This window comes from Marmota marmota, unplaced genomic scaffold (genome assembly GCF_001458135.2).
Source record: "Marmota marmota marmota unplaced genomic scaffold, marMar, whole genome shotgun sequence".
Lineage (NCBI taxonomy): Eukaryota > Metazoa > Chordata > Mammalia > Rodentia > Sciuridae > Marmota > Marmota marmota.
Genome location: NW_026000164.1, coordinates 3,327,740 through 3,346,543, shown reverse-complemented (window position 1 = coordinate 3,346,543; position 18,804 = coordinate 3,327,740). Strand labels below are relative to the sequence as shown.

General features: G+C 45.4%; 1 protein-coding gene across 1 annotated transcript in view; it reads left to right on the top strand.

Annotated features, from left to right (window-relative positions):
• Positions 1-18,208, top strand: part of Gimap8 (GTPase, IMAP family member 8) — a 21,108-nt gene extending 2,900 nt beyond the window's left edge. Inside the window, exons 3-6 of the mRNA XM_015493700.2 lie at positions 5,802-6,462; positions 9,287-9,332; positions 13,453-14,079; positions 16,269-18,208. Of these exons, the coding sequence (XP_015349186.1) occupies positions 5,802-6,462; positions 9,287-9,332; positions 13,453-14,079; positions 16,269-16,951 (2,017 nt within the window). The 3' untranslated portion in view covers positions 16,952-18,208. The remainder of the gene's footprint in view (positions 1-5,801; positions 6,463-9,286; positions 9,333-13,452; positions 14,080-16,268) is intronic.
• Positions 18,209-18,804: the final 596 nt, after the last annotated feature.

The window sequence follows — 18,804 nt, the reverse complement described above, 5'->3', positions numbered from 1 at the left end:
GAGGAGGAGGAGGAGGAGGAGGAGGAGGAGGAAGAGCAGGAGGCTGAGATGAAGGCAGGGTGGAAAGGGAGGAACAGGAAGAAAGGAAGGTTCCTCCACAGGAATGCTCTGAGCTTGGGTGGTGCCATAGAGCAGCCCCCAGGAGGAAGTGAATGGGTGCTGTGGGGACTTCCAGCCTCACCAAGAAGCAGGGACAGGGGTCTTGATTCCCCTCATTCACTCTTCTAGCACTTCCCAGCCCTTGCACAGTTAAGATACTATGAATGGGCTGGGGATGTGGCTCAAGTGGTAGCGCGCTCGCCTGGCATGCGCAGGGTACTGGGTTCGATCCTCAGCACCACATAAAAATAAAGTAAAGATGTTGTATCCACCAAAAACTAAAAAATAAATATCAAAAAACTCTCTCTCTCTCTCTCTTAAAAAAAAGATACTATGAATGGGGCATTAAAGGTGGATAATACTTTGCTGAAAACTGTGGTTTCACCTCCATTTAAGCTGACCTGGTTTTCACATGTGAAGCCTTCTTCTCCTCTTGACAACTGACCTGCTGGGCTCTGGCAGCTTCTCTGACAGTCTTTCTTTGTGGTGGGAATTGCTTCTAGATGCATCATAGGAAGCTTTTCAAGGATGCCCAAACCCAGAGCCCCCTTGGGAATAATTGTCGTGTCTCCTGCTTTTTGAAACTAAGAGCTCTGGGCCAGCAGAACATAAGTCTTGGAGACAGGACCTCATTTTGCTAGTGGGTCACTGGGGGTGATACTGTATGGTGTCAGTCCCCACTGACTGCGACTCCCAACTTCTGGACCATAAATCCTGGTTATGGGGTACTGGTCCGTGTTACTAGTTCATGTGTAATCTCCATCCCTGCCACCATGGCCACTCTGAGCATGGACCCAATGGGTGACAGCCGGTTGGCTGGGGAAAGAGGCCGACTGGTATCATCCTGCCCACTGACTTTGATTTTTGAAGTCCTCCTCTGCTGGGTCAGCTTTTGTGAGAATGGACATGGGATACAAATATCTTCAGGCCTTTCCCTCATTCTAAGAGGTCTGTCGTATACTTCTCCCAGACTCCCTTGTGTCCAGTGTTCTACTTCCTTCCAAGTCCCCAGCCACCCCACAAACCACTGGCCACAGCCTGTGAGTTGGTATGTAACTGCATGTCTGGTCATTTCTCCTTCCAACAAAATGCACAGTCAGTGCACAGCTCGGAGTTCTGGCTGTGGGGAGAATATCCCTCCCCACTGTCCTCAGGGATGTCCCAGATTGGGGCTGTAGTGCTGCAGCTGTTCTGCATCTTGTGCAGAACCATCTGTAAAACCAGGCCCCGGTCTTCCTCTCCCTTTCTCTGTCACCGACCGCAGGGAATTCCTTGTGAGTTCCCAGGTGCAGGCTGGGAGAGAGAAGGCTGTGTAACAGGAGCAGGGCACCTGGCAGCCTTCAGGACTTGTGCCTTTAGGACCCATTTGTGCCTTATCACACACATACCGCTTCCCTTTAATGCTGGAGGGCTGTTCTACACACTCAAGTTTTGGCTTGGTGTATGGGCGTCTTAGTCTGTTTTGTATTACTATCAGAGAATGCTTGAGACTGGGTAATTTGTAAAGAAAAGAGATTCTTTCTTTCTCTCTCCCCTGCCTTCTTTCTTTCTCTTTGTGGTGCTGGGGAATCTAACCCAGGGCCTCATGTGTGCTAGGGAAGTGCTGTACCACTGAACTACATCTCCCAGTTCTGGAGATTCATTACCATTTTAGAAGCTAAGGAGTCTGAGATCAAGGCGTCCCCAGCTGGCAAAGGTCTTTGTGCTACATTATCCCATGATGGAAGGCAGAAGAGCAAGGAGGGAGCAGGAGGGAGGACAAGAAGGGACCAAACTCATTTTTGTAGTCCACTTTCATGCCAACCTGCTCTCATGACAATGGCATTAATCTACATTATAGTCCTGTCTCCTAAAGCTGTTACCTTGGCGATTAAGTTTCCAACATGTGAACTTTGGAGGGTACATTCCAACCTTAGAATTCTGTCCCTGACCCCTAAATGCATTTCCTTTTCACATGCAAAATGCACTCATTCCATCCCCCAAGCCCTCAGAATCACCCTGTTCCAGCATCAACTCAAAAGTCCCAAGTCCAGAGTCTCATCTAAGTTAGATATGGGAGAGATTTGGGGTCTGATTAATCGTGAGGCACATTCCCCTTGTGACATTTTAAAAAAAAATTTAAAGTTACTTAAATAAATAAATTGAAATTGAAATTACTGATATATATATGTGTATATTTGTATATATGCATGCATATATATATATATGTGTGTGTATATATATATATATGTATATATATGTATATATATATATATATATATATATATATATATACATATATATATATATATATATACCAGGACTTCTTATTCTTTTGATTAATTAATTGATTAATTAATTTTAATTTGGTATCTATGACAGCAGAATGCATTTTGATTCACTGTACACAATTGCAGCACAACTTTTCATTTCTCTGGTTGTCCACAATGTAGCGTCCCACCCTATGTGCAGTCATACATGTACCTAGGGTAATGATGTCTATCTCATTCCACCATCTTTCCTGCCCCCAAGAACTTCCTGTTCTTACCTAACCCACAGATCAGCCCTTCCCCAACCTCTCTCCTCTCTACTTCCCAGCCTCTGAAGACCACTGTTCTGCTCTCGATCTTTGTAAGATCAGCTTTTTCATATTCCACAGATGAGGGAGATCATGTGGTACTCGTCTTTCTGTGCCTGGCTGATTTCATTTAATATCATGATCTCTAGTTCCATCCTCATTGTCACAAATGACAGGAAGTCATCCTTTTCATGGCTGACTAGATTCCATAGTGTATATGTGCCACATTTTCTTTATTCAGTCATCAGCTGATGGAGCCTCAGGCTGTTTCTGTTTCCTGGCTCCTGCTAGCAGTGCTGCAGTAAACACGGGGGCGCAGGTGTCTCTTTGGCATACTGATTTAATTCCTCTGATGTGTAACCAGTAGTGGGGTTTGCTGGATCATATGGGAGTTCAACTTTCAACTTTTTGGAGAACCTCTATTCTGTTTTCCATAATGGACATTCTAATTTTCATCCCTACCAACAGTCTGCAAATGTTCCCTCCTTTTTTCCACTCCCTCTCTGTCTTTTTGATAACGACCATTCACTCCATCCTGGAGTGAGGTGATACCTCAGTGTGGTTTTTTAAAAAAAATATTTACTTTTTAGTCATAGTTGGACACAATACCTTTATTATATTTATTTATTTTTACATGGTGCTGAGGATGGAATCCAGGGAGGATCGAATGCGTGCTAGACGAGTGCTCTACTGCTGAGCCACAATCCCAGCCCCTCACTGTGGTTTTGATTTGCATTTCTTGATGATTAGTGATGTTAAGCATTTTTTTCATCAACCTGTTGGACAAGTCATTTTCTTATATGTTATTTCATATAAGATGATGTCTTATAAAAATATTCTTGAAGGCTTGGAATGGCTAAGTGGCCTCTTGAGGTCTCAGCAGTGAGTGGCAGAGCCAAAGGTGAAGCAGCTCAGACTCTGAGCCCGTGGTCACGCCCACCACCCCCTGCTTCTCTGTCAGCTTCACGTGGCACAGGGTGCTCATGCTCCCATAGATGAAGACTCTGTTTCCTGGAATAGTATTTCAGAGCATCAAATATTCCCTATGTTATATTTGCTAATCTATTCTAGCTTTTACTATTTTTTTTAATTTAATTCATATTTATAAGGCAGTGATTCCTTAAACTTGGCTAATAATTATTTCTTAGCATTTGATGAATTCAGTTTTCTAGGCTCCTCCTTCCTTTGAGATTCTGATTTGGTAAGTATAGTAGGCAAATCTGTATTTTTAAAAAATATTTAGTTTTTAGTTGTAGTTGAACACAATGTCTTTATTTTATTTATCTTTATGTGGTGCTGAGGATCAAACCCAGGGCCTTGCACATGCTAGGTGAGCGCTGTACCACTGAGCCGCAACCCCAGCCTGGCAAATCTGTATTTTTTTTTTCTCTTTTTTTTTTAAAAATTTTTTATTGTTGGTTGTTCAAAACATTACATGGTTCTTGATATATCATATTTCACACTTTGATTCAAGTGGGTTATGAGCTCCCATTTTTACCCCATATACAGATTGCAGAATCACATCAGTTACACATCCATTGATTTATATATTGCCATACTAGTGTCTGTTGTGTTCTGCTGCCTTTCCTATCCTCTACTATCCCCTCCCCTCCCCTCCCCTCTCCTCTCTCTACCCCCTCTACTGTCATTCATTTCTCCCCCTTGTATTATTTTTCCCTTTCCCCTCACTTCCTCTTGTATGTACTTTTGTATAACTCTGAGGGTCTCCTTCCATTTCCATGCAATTTCCCTTCTCTCTCCCTTTCCCTCCCACCTCTCATCCCTGTTTAATGTTAATCTTCTTCTCATGCTCTTCGACCCTACTCTGTTCTTAGTTACTCTCCTTATATCAAAGAAGACATTTGGCATTTGTTTTTTAGGGATTGGCTAGCTTCACTTAGCATAATCTGCTCTAATGCCATCCATTTCCCTGTAAATTCTATGATTTTGTCATTTTTTAATGCAGAGTAATACTCCATTGTGTATAAATGCCACATTTTTTTTATCCATTCGTCTATTGAAGGGCATCTAGGTTGGTTCCACAGTCTTGCTATTGTGAATTGTGCTGCTATGAACATCGATGTAGCAGTGTCCCTGTAGCATGCTCTTTTTAGGTCTTTAGGGAATAGACCGAGAAGGGGAATAGCTGGGTCAAATGGTGGCTCCATTCCCAGCTTTCCAAGAAATCTCCATACTGCTTTCCAAATTGGCTGCACCAATTTGCAGTCCCACCAGCAATGTACAAGTGTACCCTTTTCCCCACATCCTCGCCAGCACTTGTTGTTGTTTGACTTCATAATGGCTGCCAATCTTACTGGAGTGAGATGGTATCTTAGGGTGGTTTTGATTTGCATTTCTCTGACTGCTAGAGATGGTGAGCATTTTTTCATGTACTTGTTGATTGATTGTATGTCCTCCTCTGAGAAGTGTCTGTTCAGGTCCTTGGCCCATTTGTTGATTGGGTTGTTTGTTCTCTTATTGTCTAATTTTTTGAGTTCTTTGTATACTCTGGATATTAGGGCTCTATCTGAAGTGTGAGGAGTAAAGATTTGTTCCCAGGATGTAGGCTCCCTATTTACCTCTCTTATTGTTTCTTTTGCTGAGAAAAAACTTTTTAGTTTGAGTAAGTCCCATTTGTTGATTCTAGTTATTAACTTTTGTGCTATGGGTGTCCTATTGAGGAATTTGGAGCCCGACCCCACAGTATGTAGATCGTAGCCAACTTTTTCTTCTATCAGACGGCGTGTCTCTGATTTGATATCAAGCTCCTTGATCCATTTTGAATTAACTTTTGTGCATGGCGAGAGAAAGGGATTCAGTTTCATTTTGTTGCATGTGGAGCAAATCTGTATTTTTAATGTCTGTATTTTTAACGTCTAGTTAGGAAATTTCCTTCAACTTTGAAACCTGCCTGTTTGCTGAGTTTCTAACGTATCTTGCTCCTTCTGTTCCGAATGATAAAAGCCTTGAAAGAATTAAAGGGCTCTTTAGGTTTGTTTGGGGGGTGAGAGCTCAGGAAGACCCTGGGAGCAGTCTAGCCTGAGTCTTCAGGGGCTCAATCCTGTGGGGGAGAAGAGCATGTGCTTCCTCGCTGTTCCCCTGTCCTGGGTGAGTGCAGCTCTGATACATGGCTTTGTCCCTGCAGAACCCGTGGGCACCTGGACCAGGAGAGCAGGCTGGAACAGGGCTGTGGGATGTCCCCTCTGCGGCTCCTCCTTCTAGGGAAGCACGGTGCGGGAAAGAGTGCCACTGGGAACACCATTCTGGGCACCACTGTGTTCAACTCCAAGTTCAGTCATCGGCTGGTGACTCAGATGTGCCAGAGAGAGAGTGGGACCATGAGAGGGAGGGAGGTGGTGGTCATCGACACCCCTGACCTTTTCTCCTCCATGGCTTGTGCCGAAACCAAGCAACGCAGTCTCCAACAGTGCTTGGAGCTCTGTGCTCCCGGCCCCCATGTCCTGCTGCTGGTAATCCCTATCGGCCATTACACGGAGGAGGACAAGGCGACCATCCAGGGCATGCTGAGAGTGTTTGGACCTGAAGCCAGCAGGCACGTCATTATCGTCTTCACTTGGAAGGATGATCTGGGGCATGACCTGCTGCAGGATTATATTGAAAACGAGCCGTCTCTTAAGGCATCTTTGGCTCGGCACTTCCTGAGCCGATACTGCGCTTTCAACAACAAGGCAGGTGATGGTGAGCGGCACAGCCAGGTGTCTCAGCTCCTGTGCGAGATCCAGTGTTTGGTGGATGAGTGTAGAGGACAGTGCGTGGACTTCAAAACCGAGGGTGGCAGATTCCAGGTAAGGATTAGCCAATGGATGAGATGGGTACAAATGAATGGCATATTGCAATGTGTGATGGGACACGGCTCTTGCTTACCGAGGGATCTATACGTAATCTGGAGTGATAAGAGGAATCAGACTGAGGGCTTTGGACTTTATTAACAAGTGAAGGAGCAAATTAAGCCTAGCTCTCCTAACCCTTCATATTATTAGATACACAAAGATTTAGAATCTCTCTTTCCCTGGCTTCAGTAAAACCCCCGTCTTCTTGCCTTTTCCTCCTCTTTCCAGCTACTCCAAAGATTGCAGAGTCCTCCTCCAGTTGCTGGCCTCTAAAAGTGGTCCTCAGGGTTTGGTTTTGGCCCTTCTTGAGTTCTTTATACTCTCTGCAGGTGATCCCAAGTCTTTATGGCTTTGAGCTCTATCTGTGTGGACAGTTCCCACATGAGTGACATGAGTGACTAGCCCAGCTCTCTCCTCCCAGTTCTGACCCCTTTACCTGGTTCCTTGGCATCTCCACTGGGCTCTCTGACACTGTCTCACCCAAATTTTGGTCTTCGTGCTTAAAGCTCTCACACTTCTGTGTCCTTCTCAGCTCAGCAAGGGGTTGTGCTGCCCACATAGTCTTCACACCTAAGCCTAGATGTCAGCTTTTATATCACTGCTGGCTTACGTCCAACGATTAAGAAATCACCAAGTCCTGTGTGATCAAGGTGATCCTGGATTCCAGAGGTTTCTTTCCACCCCCACCATCTGGGCCAAGCCAGCATCCTTTCTTGCCCGTAGTATTTTAACCTTCTAATGACTTTCCTCTCATTCACTTTTGGGTCTCATTGCTCAATCCATTTCACACACAAAATCCAGTGATGTTTAATCTTTGGACATAAAAGAAACATGTATTTGCAACCAAGCTGAAGTTATAGGAGTGTCACTCCTTTGAGGAACTAACACTGCAGTGGAGACCTATGCAAAGAAACAGCCCTTACGGGCTCAGGGTGAGTAGCTGAACATTGGTACAGAGGACCCTGCAAGACTAAATGTCATAAATGCAGCCCGAGGTGTGCATAGAAAAGTGTTGGTCAGAGGGGCTTCTTAGATTTGATGAGTAATAATCCCAAACGGGAGCAATTGACATTTATTGAGCACTTACTGAATTTCAGACACATACAGGACTAAGTGTTTGCAATGATTCTATGTGGAGACGTTCCACCGACGGGGACCCTGAGGCTCACGAGAACCTCAGCAACTTGTTCTCTTTTCTTCTAGGCCTGGCTCACTCCCCTTTATGACTGTCTTTCCCTTGGCCCCAAGGGTCAATCACATGGTTCTGGGATAAGAAGGGGCACAGGATGAATTTCCTGCCTGAGCCCCTTGTTTAAACTGCTTCATCTTAAGATGAGGCTCAGAATCCTCAGCTCAGCTTGGCCCCTTGCCTGGCCCCTGCTCTCTGTGTGCTGGCCTCACTGGCCTTCCTATTGGTCAGGTCCACTCCAGAGTCTCAGACCTGCAGTTCTCTTGGCACTGGTTCTGCCCATGAGCCTCAGCTTCCCTTCACTTCCCCAGGAACTCCTCCCTGTGAGTCCCTGGTGTGAGCCCCCCACTCCTCTGCGCCTGTGGCCCCCCTCACACCACCACATCAAGGGATTCCTAGGGATGTGGTTGCAGCGGTCGCCTCCCTACAAACTCCACGAGGACTGAAAACAGCTGTTTTGTTGACCACAGTATCTCAGACTTGTCTTCTGTAAAACAGAGACAATAATGTGCATCTCAGGAACTGCTGTGAGGGTTAAATGAGATGCTTATGAAGTTAAACCTTTAAAACTCAGTAGGTGTTCATATTTGTGAACCGTTAATATCATCGTAGAAGTGTATGAAGGCCAGTAAATTATGGACAGGTAAATTAAGGACTTTAGCAATCCAGAGGAAAAAAATTATAAGTATAAAGATATATGTAGAAGGATAGTTATCATGGCAACTTTCAAAACAGTAAGATCAGAAATAACCTGAAACAAGTGATCAGTAAAGAGATGACTGTATCAGTTGTGTACGTCCATACCATGGAATACATTTTATTTACTAAAAAGTGTGGGTAGGTGTATCCATGTTGACTTGTGCAGATGTAAAGCCTGTATTATTAGGCAGGTTGCAGAACAGAAAGCCTAGCAAGTCTCTTCCATGTTCAGGTATCACAGATAAACACAAGGACATACATTAGCTAATAGCTGTTACTTTTCCGGTATGTTGGAGATGGACTGATTATTCACTTATATATCATGCACATTTTTCCGTATTTTTTATTGGTGCATTATTGTTGTAAATAATGGTAGGATTTGTTGTTACATATTTATACATGCATGCAATATATATCATGTGCTTTTGCATTGAAACGATCTTTTGCATTTAAAGAACCCTGAAGAATTTGAAATGTTTATGGAAGTGAAAGAAATCTGATCATCAGAGCTAAGTGGAGAGCACTTAGGGAGGGGGATGATGAAGGTGTCAAAGACATTGGGGAGACCCTGGGAGAAGGCAGAGGGGAGGCTTCCTTGGCTGACCTGGGTAGTTGACAAAGGAGGTGAGAAGGAAGCACAGGAGGTTTTAAGGACAGTGGGCTCAAGACTATACCATTGCATTTATTTTGGGAGCAAGTATAGGATTCGCCAGGCAGGAGAAGGGTACGTCCACCATGGATGGTTCCACAAGGACACACCAGGACCCGATTTGACAACATCCTACTCAGCAGATTTCTCTGAATTACATAATTATGTCTCCATTTCTTTGTTTTGTGAGAAGATCAGACTACAGATGTGTGTGCTATGCCATTTCCCCCTTTGTTTCCTAGGATTGTGTGAAGGAAGCTACGAGTCAGGAGAAGGACAATGCATGTGGTAAGTTGATCCCTTAAGAACGTTAGGCTTCTGTCTGTATTCTTTTAATTCCTTATGCAGCCAGAGCAAAGTGGAAGAGTGATCCATGGGAATCAAAGCCCAAATGCACCTGAAGACCTTGCTCAGGTGGGCGCCCACACTGTCCCCAGGGAACTCCTAATCCTTGTGAGTCAGTGTAGCACCAGGCAGCTCCTGGGCTCAGTGTGGGTGTCTCTGGCCTCCTTGATGTGCTGTGGAGCTGGGCTTGCCTCTTGTGGCTTTTTTTTCTCTTTCCACATTTTAAAAATTGGTGCATTATAGTTGTGAATAATGGTGGGATTTGTTGTTACATATTCATACATGCACACAATATAACAATGCATTTTGGCCGATATCCCTCCCCAGCACTTCCCCTCCCCACCTCCCACCTTCTGTTTCCTTTCCTCTAATAATCTCCTTTTGATTATCATGAGATTCCCCCTGAATCAACACCTTTCTTTTCCTTTTTCCTCTTTAGCTCTCACATATGAGAAAAAACATGGGACTCTTGACCTTCTGAGTTTGGCTTATTTCACTTAACATTATGGTCTCTAGTTCCATCCAGAAAGTATGTCCAGCAAATGATGTATTTTCATTTTTTCTTTATGGCCAAATAAAAATCCATTGGGTTATGTATATACAACATTTTTTAAAAATTTATTCACCCATTAATAAATACCTAGGTTAGTTCCTTAGTTTGGCTATTGTGACTTGTGCTGCTATAAACATGGATATGCATGTATCACTATAGTAAGATGACTTTTAATTCTTTTTCTTATTTTATTTTTTATTTTTTTGGTACCAGGGATTGAACTCAGGAGCACTTAACCACTGAGTCACATCCTCAGACCTATTTTGTATTTTATTTAGAGACAGGGTCTCACTAAGTTCCTTAGTGCCTTGCTGTTGCTGAGGCTGCCTTTGAACTCGTGATCCTCCTGCCTTAGCCTCCTAAGCCGCTGGGATTACTGGCATGTGCCACTGCACCCAGCTCAAGATGGCTTTAATCCTTCAGGGTAAATACTGAGGAGTGGTATAGCTGGGTCATAAGGTGGTTCCATGCCTAATCTTTTGAGGAGTCTCCATAATTATTGGTGGTTGTACTAATTTACAGTCCCACAAACAGTCTAAATGTGTTGCTTTTCCTCCGCATCCTCCCCAACTCTTATTATTGTTTGTATTCTTGGTGACTGCCATTCTGACTGGGTGAGATGAAATCTCAGTGTAGTTTTGATTATCATTCTCTAATTTCTAATGATGTCAAACATCTTTTTTTCATATATTTGTGGATCATTTATACTTCTTCTTTTGAGAAGTGTCTGTTTAATTCATTTGCCCAATTATGAACTGGGTGATTTGGGTTTTTGGTGTTGAGATTTTTTGAGTTATGTGTATATTCTAGATATTAATCCTCTAGCAGAAGAGTAGCTAACAAAGATTTTTCTCCTTTTCTATAGGTTCTTGTTCTCTTTTCACATTCTTAATTGTTTCCTTGGCTGTGCAGAAGCTTTTTGATGTTGTTGTTGTTGTTACATATTCACACATGCACACAATGTAACAAGAGCCACCCCATTAGCTCTTGACTAATTATTTCCTGAGCTTTAGGGTCCTGTTGAAGGAGTCCTTGTCTGTGCCTATGGGCTGGCGTGTTGACACCTCTTGTGGCTTCCTTACTAACCCTGTCTCTTCTCCGGGTCCTGGGTATAGCACTACCCAAGATTTGCTCATAAGGGAAAGGCAGAAATCACTCCTCGTGGACAATACCAACTTGCAGAACTCACTGGCGGAGTACGGTATCCATGTTGCGGTCACCATCAACGATACATTTTGCACACCTGCTTGAGTCACATGCAGCCCCGCCTCTCTCTGTTCAGTAACTGCCATTTGTTTCATGGTGTGACATACACATCCCTTTATTGATGCACTATTAGATTATTTCTGGGCTAGTCCTGAAGACTCAGTGGTGAGTAAGACAGACAAGGTTCCTGTCCTCATGGAATGCCCCAAAGTAATACAATTATAATTTTGATAATAATGATAATAATTGCAGTGACATTATATGCTGGGAAATAACATCATCCAATTTTCATAGCTGTATACACACATGTATTATTCCTCACAGCCGCCTTGTGAAGAGGGTATCTTGTTATCAGTGTCTCATTTTACAGATGTGAACTCAGGCCGTGGGGATTCAAAATTTCATTGATACAACTCCTGGGCAATGCGGGTAGGTAGTGGAGGAGGGAGACACGGTGTTTCAAAAAGTCATAAAGTAAAATATATGGGAGCAAATTTGAGTGTTTTGAGGGGAGTCATTTCCAATGAGCTCTCATAAAGTTCTATTTGCACAGGAGCCTGAATAACTAGGAGGAGTTAGGTTAAAATGGGAGGAAGGAGATCTCACACACACCCATGTCCCAAAGGTCGTGAGATGAGAGGACAAGTGTGAGAGAAGGGGGAGAAGCTTGGGGCCTGAGCACAGTCCCTCCTTGCCCTGAAGCCTTCTGTGGCCACTGATATGCTCGTTGAGATGCTGACCACTGTCCAGATGCTGTCTCCTTGGTCCTTCCACTGTGAGGCATTCTACCCAAGCGCATTCTGAGAGCCCCAGGGTCGCGACTTGCTCGGGTGTCACTAGCATTTCAGCTGCTTTGCTGTGTGCTGTGCCCCTGGGGACTCCGTGAGTGCTCTCTGTAGTTGCAGGCCCTTCTCTTTGCTCAGTATGTAGGTCTGGTGTTGACCTTGGCTTCCAGGAGAAGTGGTGGGGGCAGAGGATGTGTGCAGAGACAGCTTTAGGGCACAGGTTGCAGGTTTTGACAGCAATTTGTTGAGGCATAATTTACACAGAGTAAAATGCAGCCTTTGCCATCTCTACACACAGTGGTCACCATCTACACAGATGCAGAGAGCATTTCCATTGCCTTGGAAGTTCTTATGGCCTCCCAGAGACAACCACTGCCCAGACTCTTATCAACATAGACTAATTTTGCCTGTTCCGAACTTCATATGATGGAATTATACAGCACATAGGTCTGTGTCTGGCTTCTTTCATTTAGCATTTTTTTTTTTGTACTGGGGATTGTACCCAGGGTTGCTTTACCACTGAGCCACATCCCCACCCCTTTTAATTTATTGTTTTGAGACAGCATCTCACTAAGTTGCTTAGGGCCTGGCTAAGTTGCTGAGACTGGCTTTGAACTTGCCATCCTCCAGCTTCAGCCTCCTGAGCAGCTGGGACCACAGGTGTGCACCTTTGCCCTGGCTTCACTTAGCATGCTTTTGAGTTTTTTTTTTTTTATATTTATTTATTTGCTAAGAGCCACAGCCAAGTAATATGATGCATGGCATTTTTGGTTGAAAGCTGACGCTAGCTAGCCATTGAGATGATATGATTATGTTAAGATCTGCATTCATATGGATATTGGACTCCTGCTGTCCACCTCGGCCTGCTACGGGACTCCTGGAGAGTTCCCATTGGTTGGGGAAGTGCGGTAGGAGGGAATTCCGGAGGAGGGACTTCCTGTTGGGGTCTGGGAGAACGTGGTGGGTCTGTTGGCAATCTTGCCGGGAGCGGGAGCATACGGGGCATTGGCGGCAGTTTCAAAAATAAAGTTTGTTCCTGCTTGAGTGGCTCGTGATTTTGTGCCCAGCCAGACTGGCGCGCTACCGCTTGAGCCACATCCTAGTCCCCTGCTTTTCAGTTTCATCCATGTGGTACATCAGTAGTTCACTTTTAAAAAAATTTCTGAATAGTCTTTAATTTATAAATATACCACCAAAAGGCTTTTTAAAATGAGATTTTTCCTGCTCCTATCTTAGCCTATGGACCTCATGCTTCAATACTACTTTGAAGGACCAGATCCATTGAAGGCCAACTCTGGCACGTTCACTTTCCTAGTAAGTCTCAGGCCCCCTGTATGTCTCTTGGTTTAGTTGTGTCTCCTTCATGGCTTCTGCCTTCATGGACAGCTTCTGGTGGGGATTAGAGGTCTACTGGCCAGTGCACTCTATAGAAATGGACAGGGAGGAGAAATCGTAGGCCCTGTCCTCAGGTGTTATAAACTGTAGGAAGAGACTCTGAACCTGTCCTTTTGTCCCACAGGCTCAGGAGAGAGACAGATGCAGGCCACAGGACCTGAGTGGGACCCAGGAATGTCAGAACTGAGGATCCTCCTGGTAGGGAAGAGAGGCGCTGGAAAAAGTGCGGCAGGAAACAGCCTTCTGGGGAAGCGGGTCTTTGAGACCCGGTTCAGGGAGCAGTCGGTAACCCAGAGCTTCAGGTCTGAGAGCAGGACGTGGGGAGAGAGGAAGGTTTGCATCATTGATGCTCCAGACCTCTCGTCCTCAGAGGCTTCTGAATCAGAGCTTAGAAAGCACACCTTTCCAGGCCCCCACGCCTTCCTGCTGGTGACACCGGTGGGCTCCTATGACAAGAAAGATGATAAGGTGCTGAAAGCCATCCAAAGCCATTTTGGAGAAAAATATATTAAGTACACAATCACTCTCCTCACCAGGAAAGAGGATTTAGAGGATCAGGATCTTGATACATTCTTAAGAAATGAAAATAAACCTGCCTATGACCTCATCCAGAAATGTGGGAACAGATACAGCACCTTCAACTACCGGGCGACAGGGGAGGAAGAGTGGGGCCAGGTGGACGGGCTCCTGCAGAAGATCGAAAAGATGGTGCAGCAGAATGGCAGCAAGCCCTGCGTCTTCAGGGAAAAAGGTAAAACTTCACGTGGGAAACCTTTTTATATAGAGTGTTTAAAAATATGTGGAATGTATAAGAGCCTTAGGCATTCTGAAGAGCAGAGGGGAGAGAAAGGACAGGTCCGGTCTATGGACTTCCTCTCTTCTCTGTCTCCTGTCTTTCTCAGGTTGTTCTAAGTTGTGCCTTTCCCATTCACACTTCCTGAACTGGTCTTTCATTCGGTCATGATGCTTATCCCATCTTTCCAACCTGGATGCTAAGGGTCTTGAGGGAAGGTGTGGACCTTCGACCTCTTCTTTTCCTTGCAGTGTACTGTTGCCCAGGGCTCTGCACTCAGTGCTGGTGATGAGATAATTTTGGATTTTTGGTTTACTCTGCTTTTCCCTTAAGCCAGATTTCTTTCTTGGTTCTTTACCCTTTTGGAGACAGGAGGCCATTTTAAAGAAAGTGTGAATAGCCAGCTGCAGTGGCACACATCTGTGATCCCAGCGGCTTGGGAGGCCGAGGCAGGAGGATCACAAGTTCAAAGCCAGCCTCAGCAACTCAGCAAGGGCCTCAGCAACTCAGCAAGACCCTGTCTCTAAAAAGGGGCTGGGGATGGGGATGTGGCTCAGTGATAAGCACCCCTGGATTCAATTCCCAGTAACAAAAAATTGTTCATAATAGCAACACTAAGTATAAGATACTAGTGCAGTCAGGAGCCAAGGACTGGACAAGACAGGGAGCCCCAAGGCCCTGCTGGACAGCCCTGTGGTGGGAGATGGGTGTTGGCAGCCCAGTCACAGTGCTCCCTCCCACTGAAGAAGGGCTCCTCACTTACTCAGTGCTACACATTCTGCTGACACGAGCCAAGAGCCTTCTCTCTTTTACTTATCCCATTCTCTTCTATTCAGGCATCCCCACCATGAATAGCGTAAGACCCAAAGAGTCACTGTTACTGAGCCCTTTCCTCTTTCCCACGGAGGGCCAGGTGCTGGAAGCCTCCTAGAGAAGAATAGATGTGGGAGAATCAGGAGAGGCTGTTTGGAGAAAGTCCAATTTGAACAGGTTTTGGAGAGTGGGTAGGGTTTGGACAGCAGGGCGGGAAGCTGGGAGACATCCAGGGAGCATATTAGCAACCTGAAAAACACAGGAGTGGGGCTGACCTAGCGACATAAAAGAATGGTCTTGATGGCGATGGGTTTATAGCACTAGACACTGGGATGGGGAGGTCGTACCAGGTCTCAGAGATGCTTGAAAACCAGGTCCTCTGCAGGCACAGAAGCTATGTAAGCATGACTATAGTTACAGACTATGCAGGCATAACTACGAGAGTGCAACTTCCTAAAAAGCAGCTTAATATTTTCTCCTGGATGGAAGAGCATGGGATGAATTTTCCCTGCTCTTTGCTTTGAGATGGATGTAACTTAACAAAGAATTCACAATGGAAGAGCACTGTGAAGGGCACAGTATCAGTGCAAATGCAGAGGAAAAGCCCCTCTGCATTTTCATGTTTGAAAGAGCTCTGTGCATCTGCAAATTTCACCTAGAGGGAAACCTGTTCTCCTCTGTCTCTGATGCTACATAGAATAGTATTAGTGGATATTCATGATTATAAGTATGATGTGCCTTCCTGGACTCATCAAAGACACAATGAGGTTCAACGTGGTTTCTAATGAAAAATGAATTTTAGCATGACTCAACAGAGGAACTGGTAATGCATTGATGGTATACATGATTACTTTTTCAGGAAAAGTCAATTCTGTAGAATAGTTTTTCAAATCCATCAAAAAGATTTTGCTGTAATGAGCCATATTTGGCAATGGGGGGGGCATAATTACAACAGGAGCAGAATTCCGAGTTAAGATGTGTAGACTAGATGTAGCTGAGGGAGAGGAGATGAGGCCAGTGGCCCTCACAGGTGCCAGGGAGTCAGAGGAGGTATTGGGAGAAGGAAGCAGAGTGGATTCAGAGATGGGAACAGTACCATGTTCATGGATGGGTACTAAATGTAGACCATGGTCCAAGTCCCGCTGCTGAGTTCTCTGTCTGTGTGAATTGGGACAAGCCATTCTCATGCCTGGGGACAGACCTGCTGGGTAAGCAGGAGGCCTTCACACTGTCTGAGCTCTGCTTAATGGTGTAGACTGCCTTGTAAATAACTTGGAAAGGTGAATTCCATATCAGCCCATGATGGTGAATCTTTTCCAATTTCCTTTGCACAGAAACCCTGAGTATTGTCCTTGTGGGGAGGAGTGGTACTGGCAAGAGCGCGACTGGGAACACCATCTTGGGGAAACCCATCTTTTTCTCTCAGCTCCAAGCCCAGCCAGTCACCAAGGCATGTCAGAGTGGCAGGAGAACGCTGGACTGGCAAGATATTGTGGTTGTGGACACGCCATCATTCTACCAGATATTTGGTATTGAAAAGGATCCATCCTGTTTAGAGAAGGAGGTCAAACACTGTTTGTCCCTCTGTGAAGAAGGAACCAAGATTCTGGTCCTCGTGTTCCAGCTGGGGCAGTTCACTCAACAGGACAAAATGGCAGTGAAGGATCTGGAGGCCATCTTTGGAAAGGATGTCATGGAATACACCATTGTGCTGTTCACCCGGAAGGAGGATCTTGGGGGCGAGGAGCTTGAAGAGTATGTCAAGAACACAGATAACAAAGCCCTTAAGAATATAATTAAAAGGTGTAAGGGGCGAGTTTGTGCCTTTAATAACAAAGAGACTGACGAAGCCCAAGTGGCCCAGGTGAAAACTCTTTTGGCAATGGCCAATAAGCTGAGAGAGAGCCTCAGAAGCTATGGATATCCCCAAATCGATGTCAGCCAGGAAGAGAACAATCCCAAAAGTCTACTACGGAAGGCATGTTTAGTACTGAAAGGCTGGGATCCCTTCAGTTAGGAACTCAGTTGCTGGGTGGGTTCAGTAGGACTGGTGGATATGGGGTGGCTCAAGGGCTTTGAGGTTTGAGAGGCAAAAGCATTCCACCTTGTGATGCTGTGGCTTTGTAGGTGAATAAATCGTCAAGCTGCGGCAGGGAACACGGGATTGTAAGTGGAAAGAGGGAAGAGGTGGAGGAATCTGCAAAATCTGAACACCATCAGGCTAGTATAAAGGGTCAGAACCAGAATCACCTCACCAATGTAGGTAGGATGGAGTCAGGATGGACACTGAGACCAAGGCCCAGGCCAACATGGGGTCAGAATACAGAGAGTTCCACAGGAACCTGGGCTTCCAGATGTATAGAGCAGGGCAGGGTCCAGCACATCCCTGAGCAGGGCCCACTCCAGCAGGCCGCGGTGTGGCTTAGTCTGTCTGCCCGACCCACTCGCTCCCTGGCCCTGCTGTGTCCCCTGGGCTGGGATTTAGGGCTAGGACTTAGGGACTTAGTCCCTTTACTCACACAGGAGCTGTTTCTTAGTGCTCTCCTCATTCTATGCCTGGGTGAAAAGAGGGACACTCTCCCCTCCTTCCTGTCCTGAGGAGATGAGTCTTTGAGGTTTCAAGAGAGTATATTCTAAACATCACAGTGAAATAGATCAGAGTAAAAATCAGAAGCATGGTAATACTGCCAAAATTAGAGAATCTTACAAAGTTCTAAAATTCTAACTTAGATTTCTTGTACAGAAAGCAATTGAAAACTCTTTGAGGCTTAGGAGATAGATTAAAACCCACATAACCCAAATAATAATGATTTAAGCATATCAGGGGCTTCTTGTCCATATGGAGAAGTCCAGGAATGAGCAGGGTGGGGCTGATGGGCATCCAGTGTCCAGCTTCACTCCTTCTGTGCAGCCTCCTGGGTGTCCACACTTACGCTTGCCTTTGGGTTCCACGACGGTGGTGTTCTAGCCATGGCTGAGCAGCTTATGTTGGAAGCTGCCTGAGGTGAGCGATGTATGAGATGATAAATGTGGAAACTTCTCCCAGGTAGATAGGGTCAGATGTTCTCAATTAACCCCTTTATTCATTCCTCCACCACTGGATCATGTCGCCTGCCTCCTCATGATAATATTAGATCACCTTCAAGGTTAACCTGTTTATAAGAGCATGGACTGTCACCATTAACACTGTGGATGCCACATACCTCTAAATATGATAACTTCTAGACAATGTAAATATATTGAGCTGAACCAAATAAAAATGAATTAGATGATACTTTCAAGTTCTCCTGATTCCTGATGTTCTGATTTAGGGAACGAGCAAGCCTCTACGAACAGGCACCTGAGATGATCCCATTTACCACTCTGAGCAGGTGACGCTGTACGAGGCTGCGGGTGCAGGGCTAAGCATGTGGCATCTTCTCACAGGGAGGATCGAATCTACACTGCTGTTTTTCCTTAGGTCCCCTCCTGGGTGGGGCCACGATACCACTGTGTCAATTGTTCTGAGAATCCAATGCTGTGCAACAGGGGAGTAAGGGCTTACTGGGGGTAATTCCTGAGAAGGACAAAAGCGGGAAGAAGAGGAACCAGATGGTGTCGCTGATCTGATACCCGCAAAGGGAGGCAGGGGAGGGGCAGGAGAGCCTCAGGTCTGACACGGCCTGGGCTGCGCAGCTCCACAGGGAGTTCTGGGGCAAGACTGGCTGGTGGCCATGCCCTGCATTTGGATGACCCTCTTCCTAGGCTGCGTTGTTGACAGTTGGGCAAGGAACTGCCCAGAGTTGCCCAAGTGCAGTTCCACATGTATTTCTTTATGTCCCCCATCATAGCAGTCCTTCCTCCTGCTGGTCAGGGTCAGGTGAGCCCACC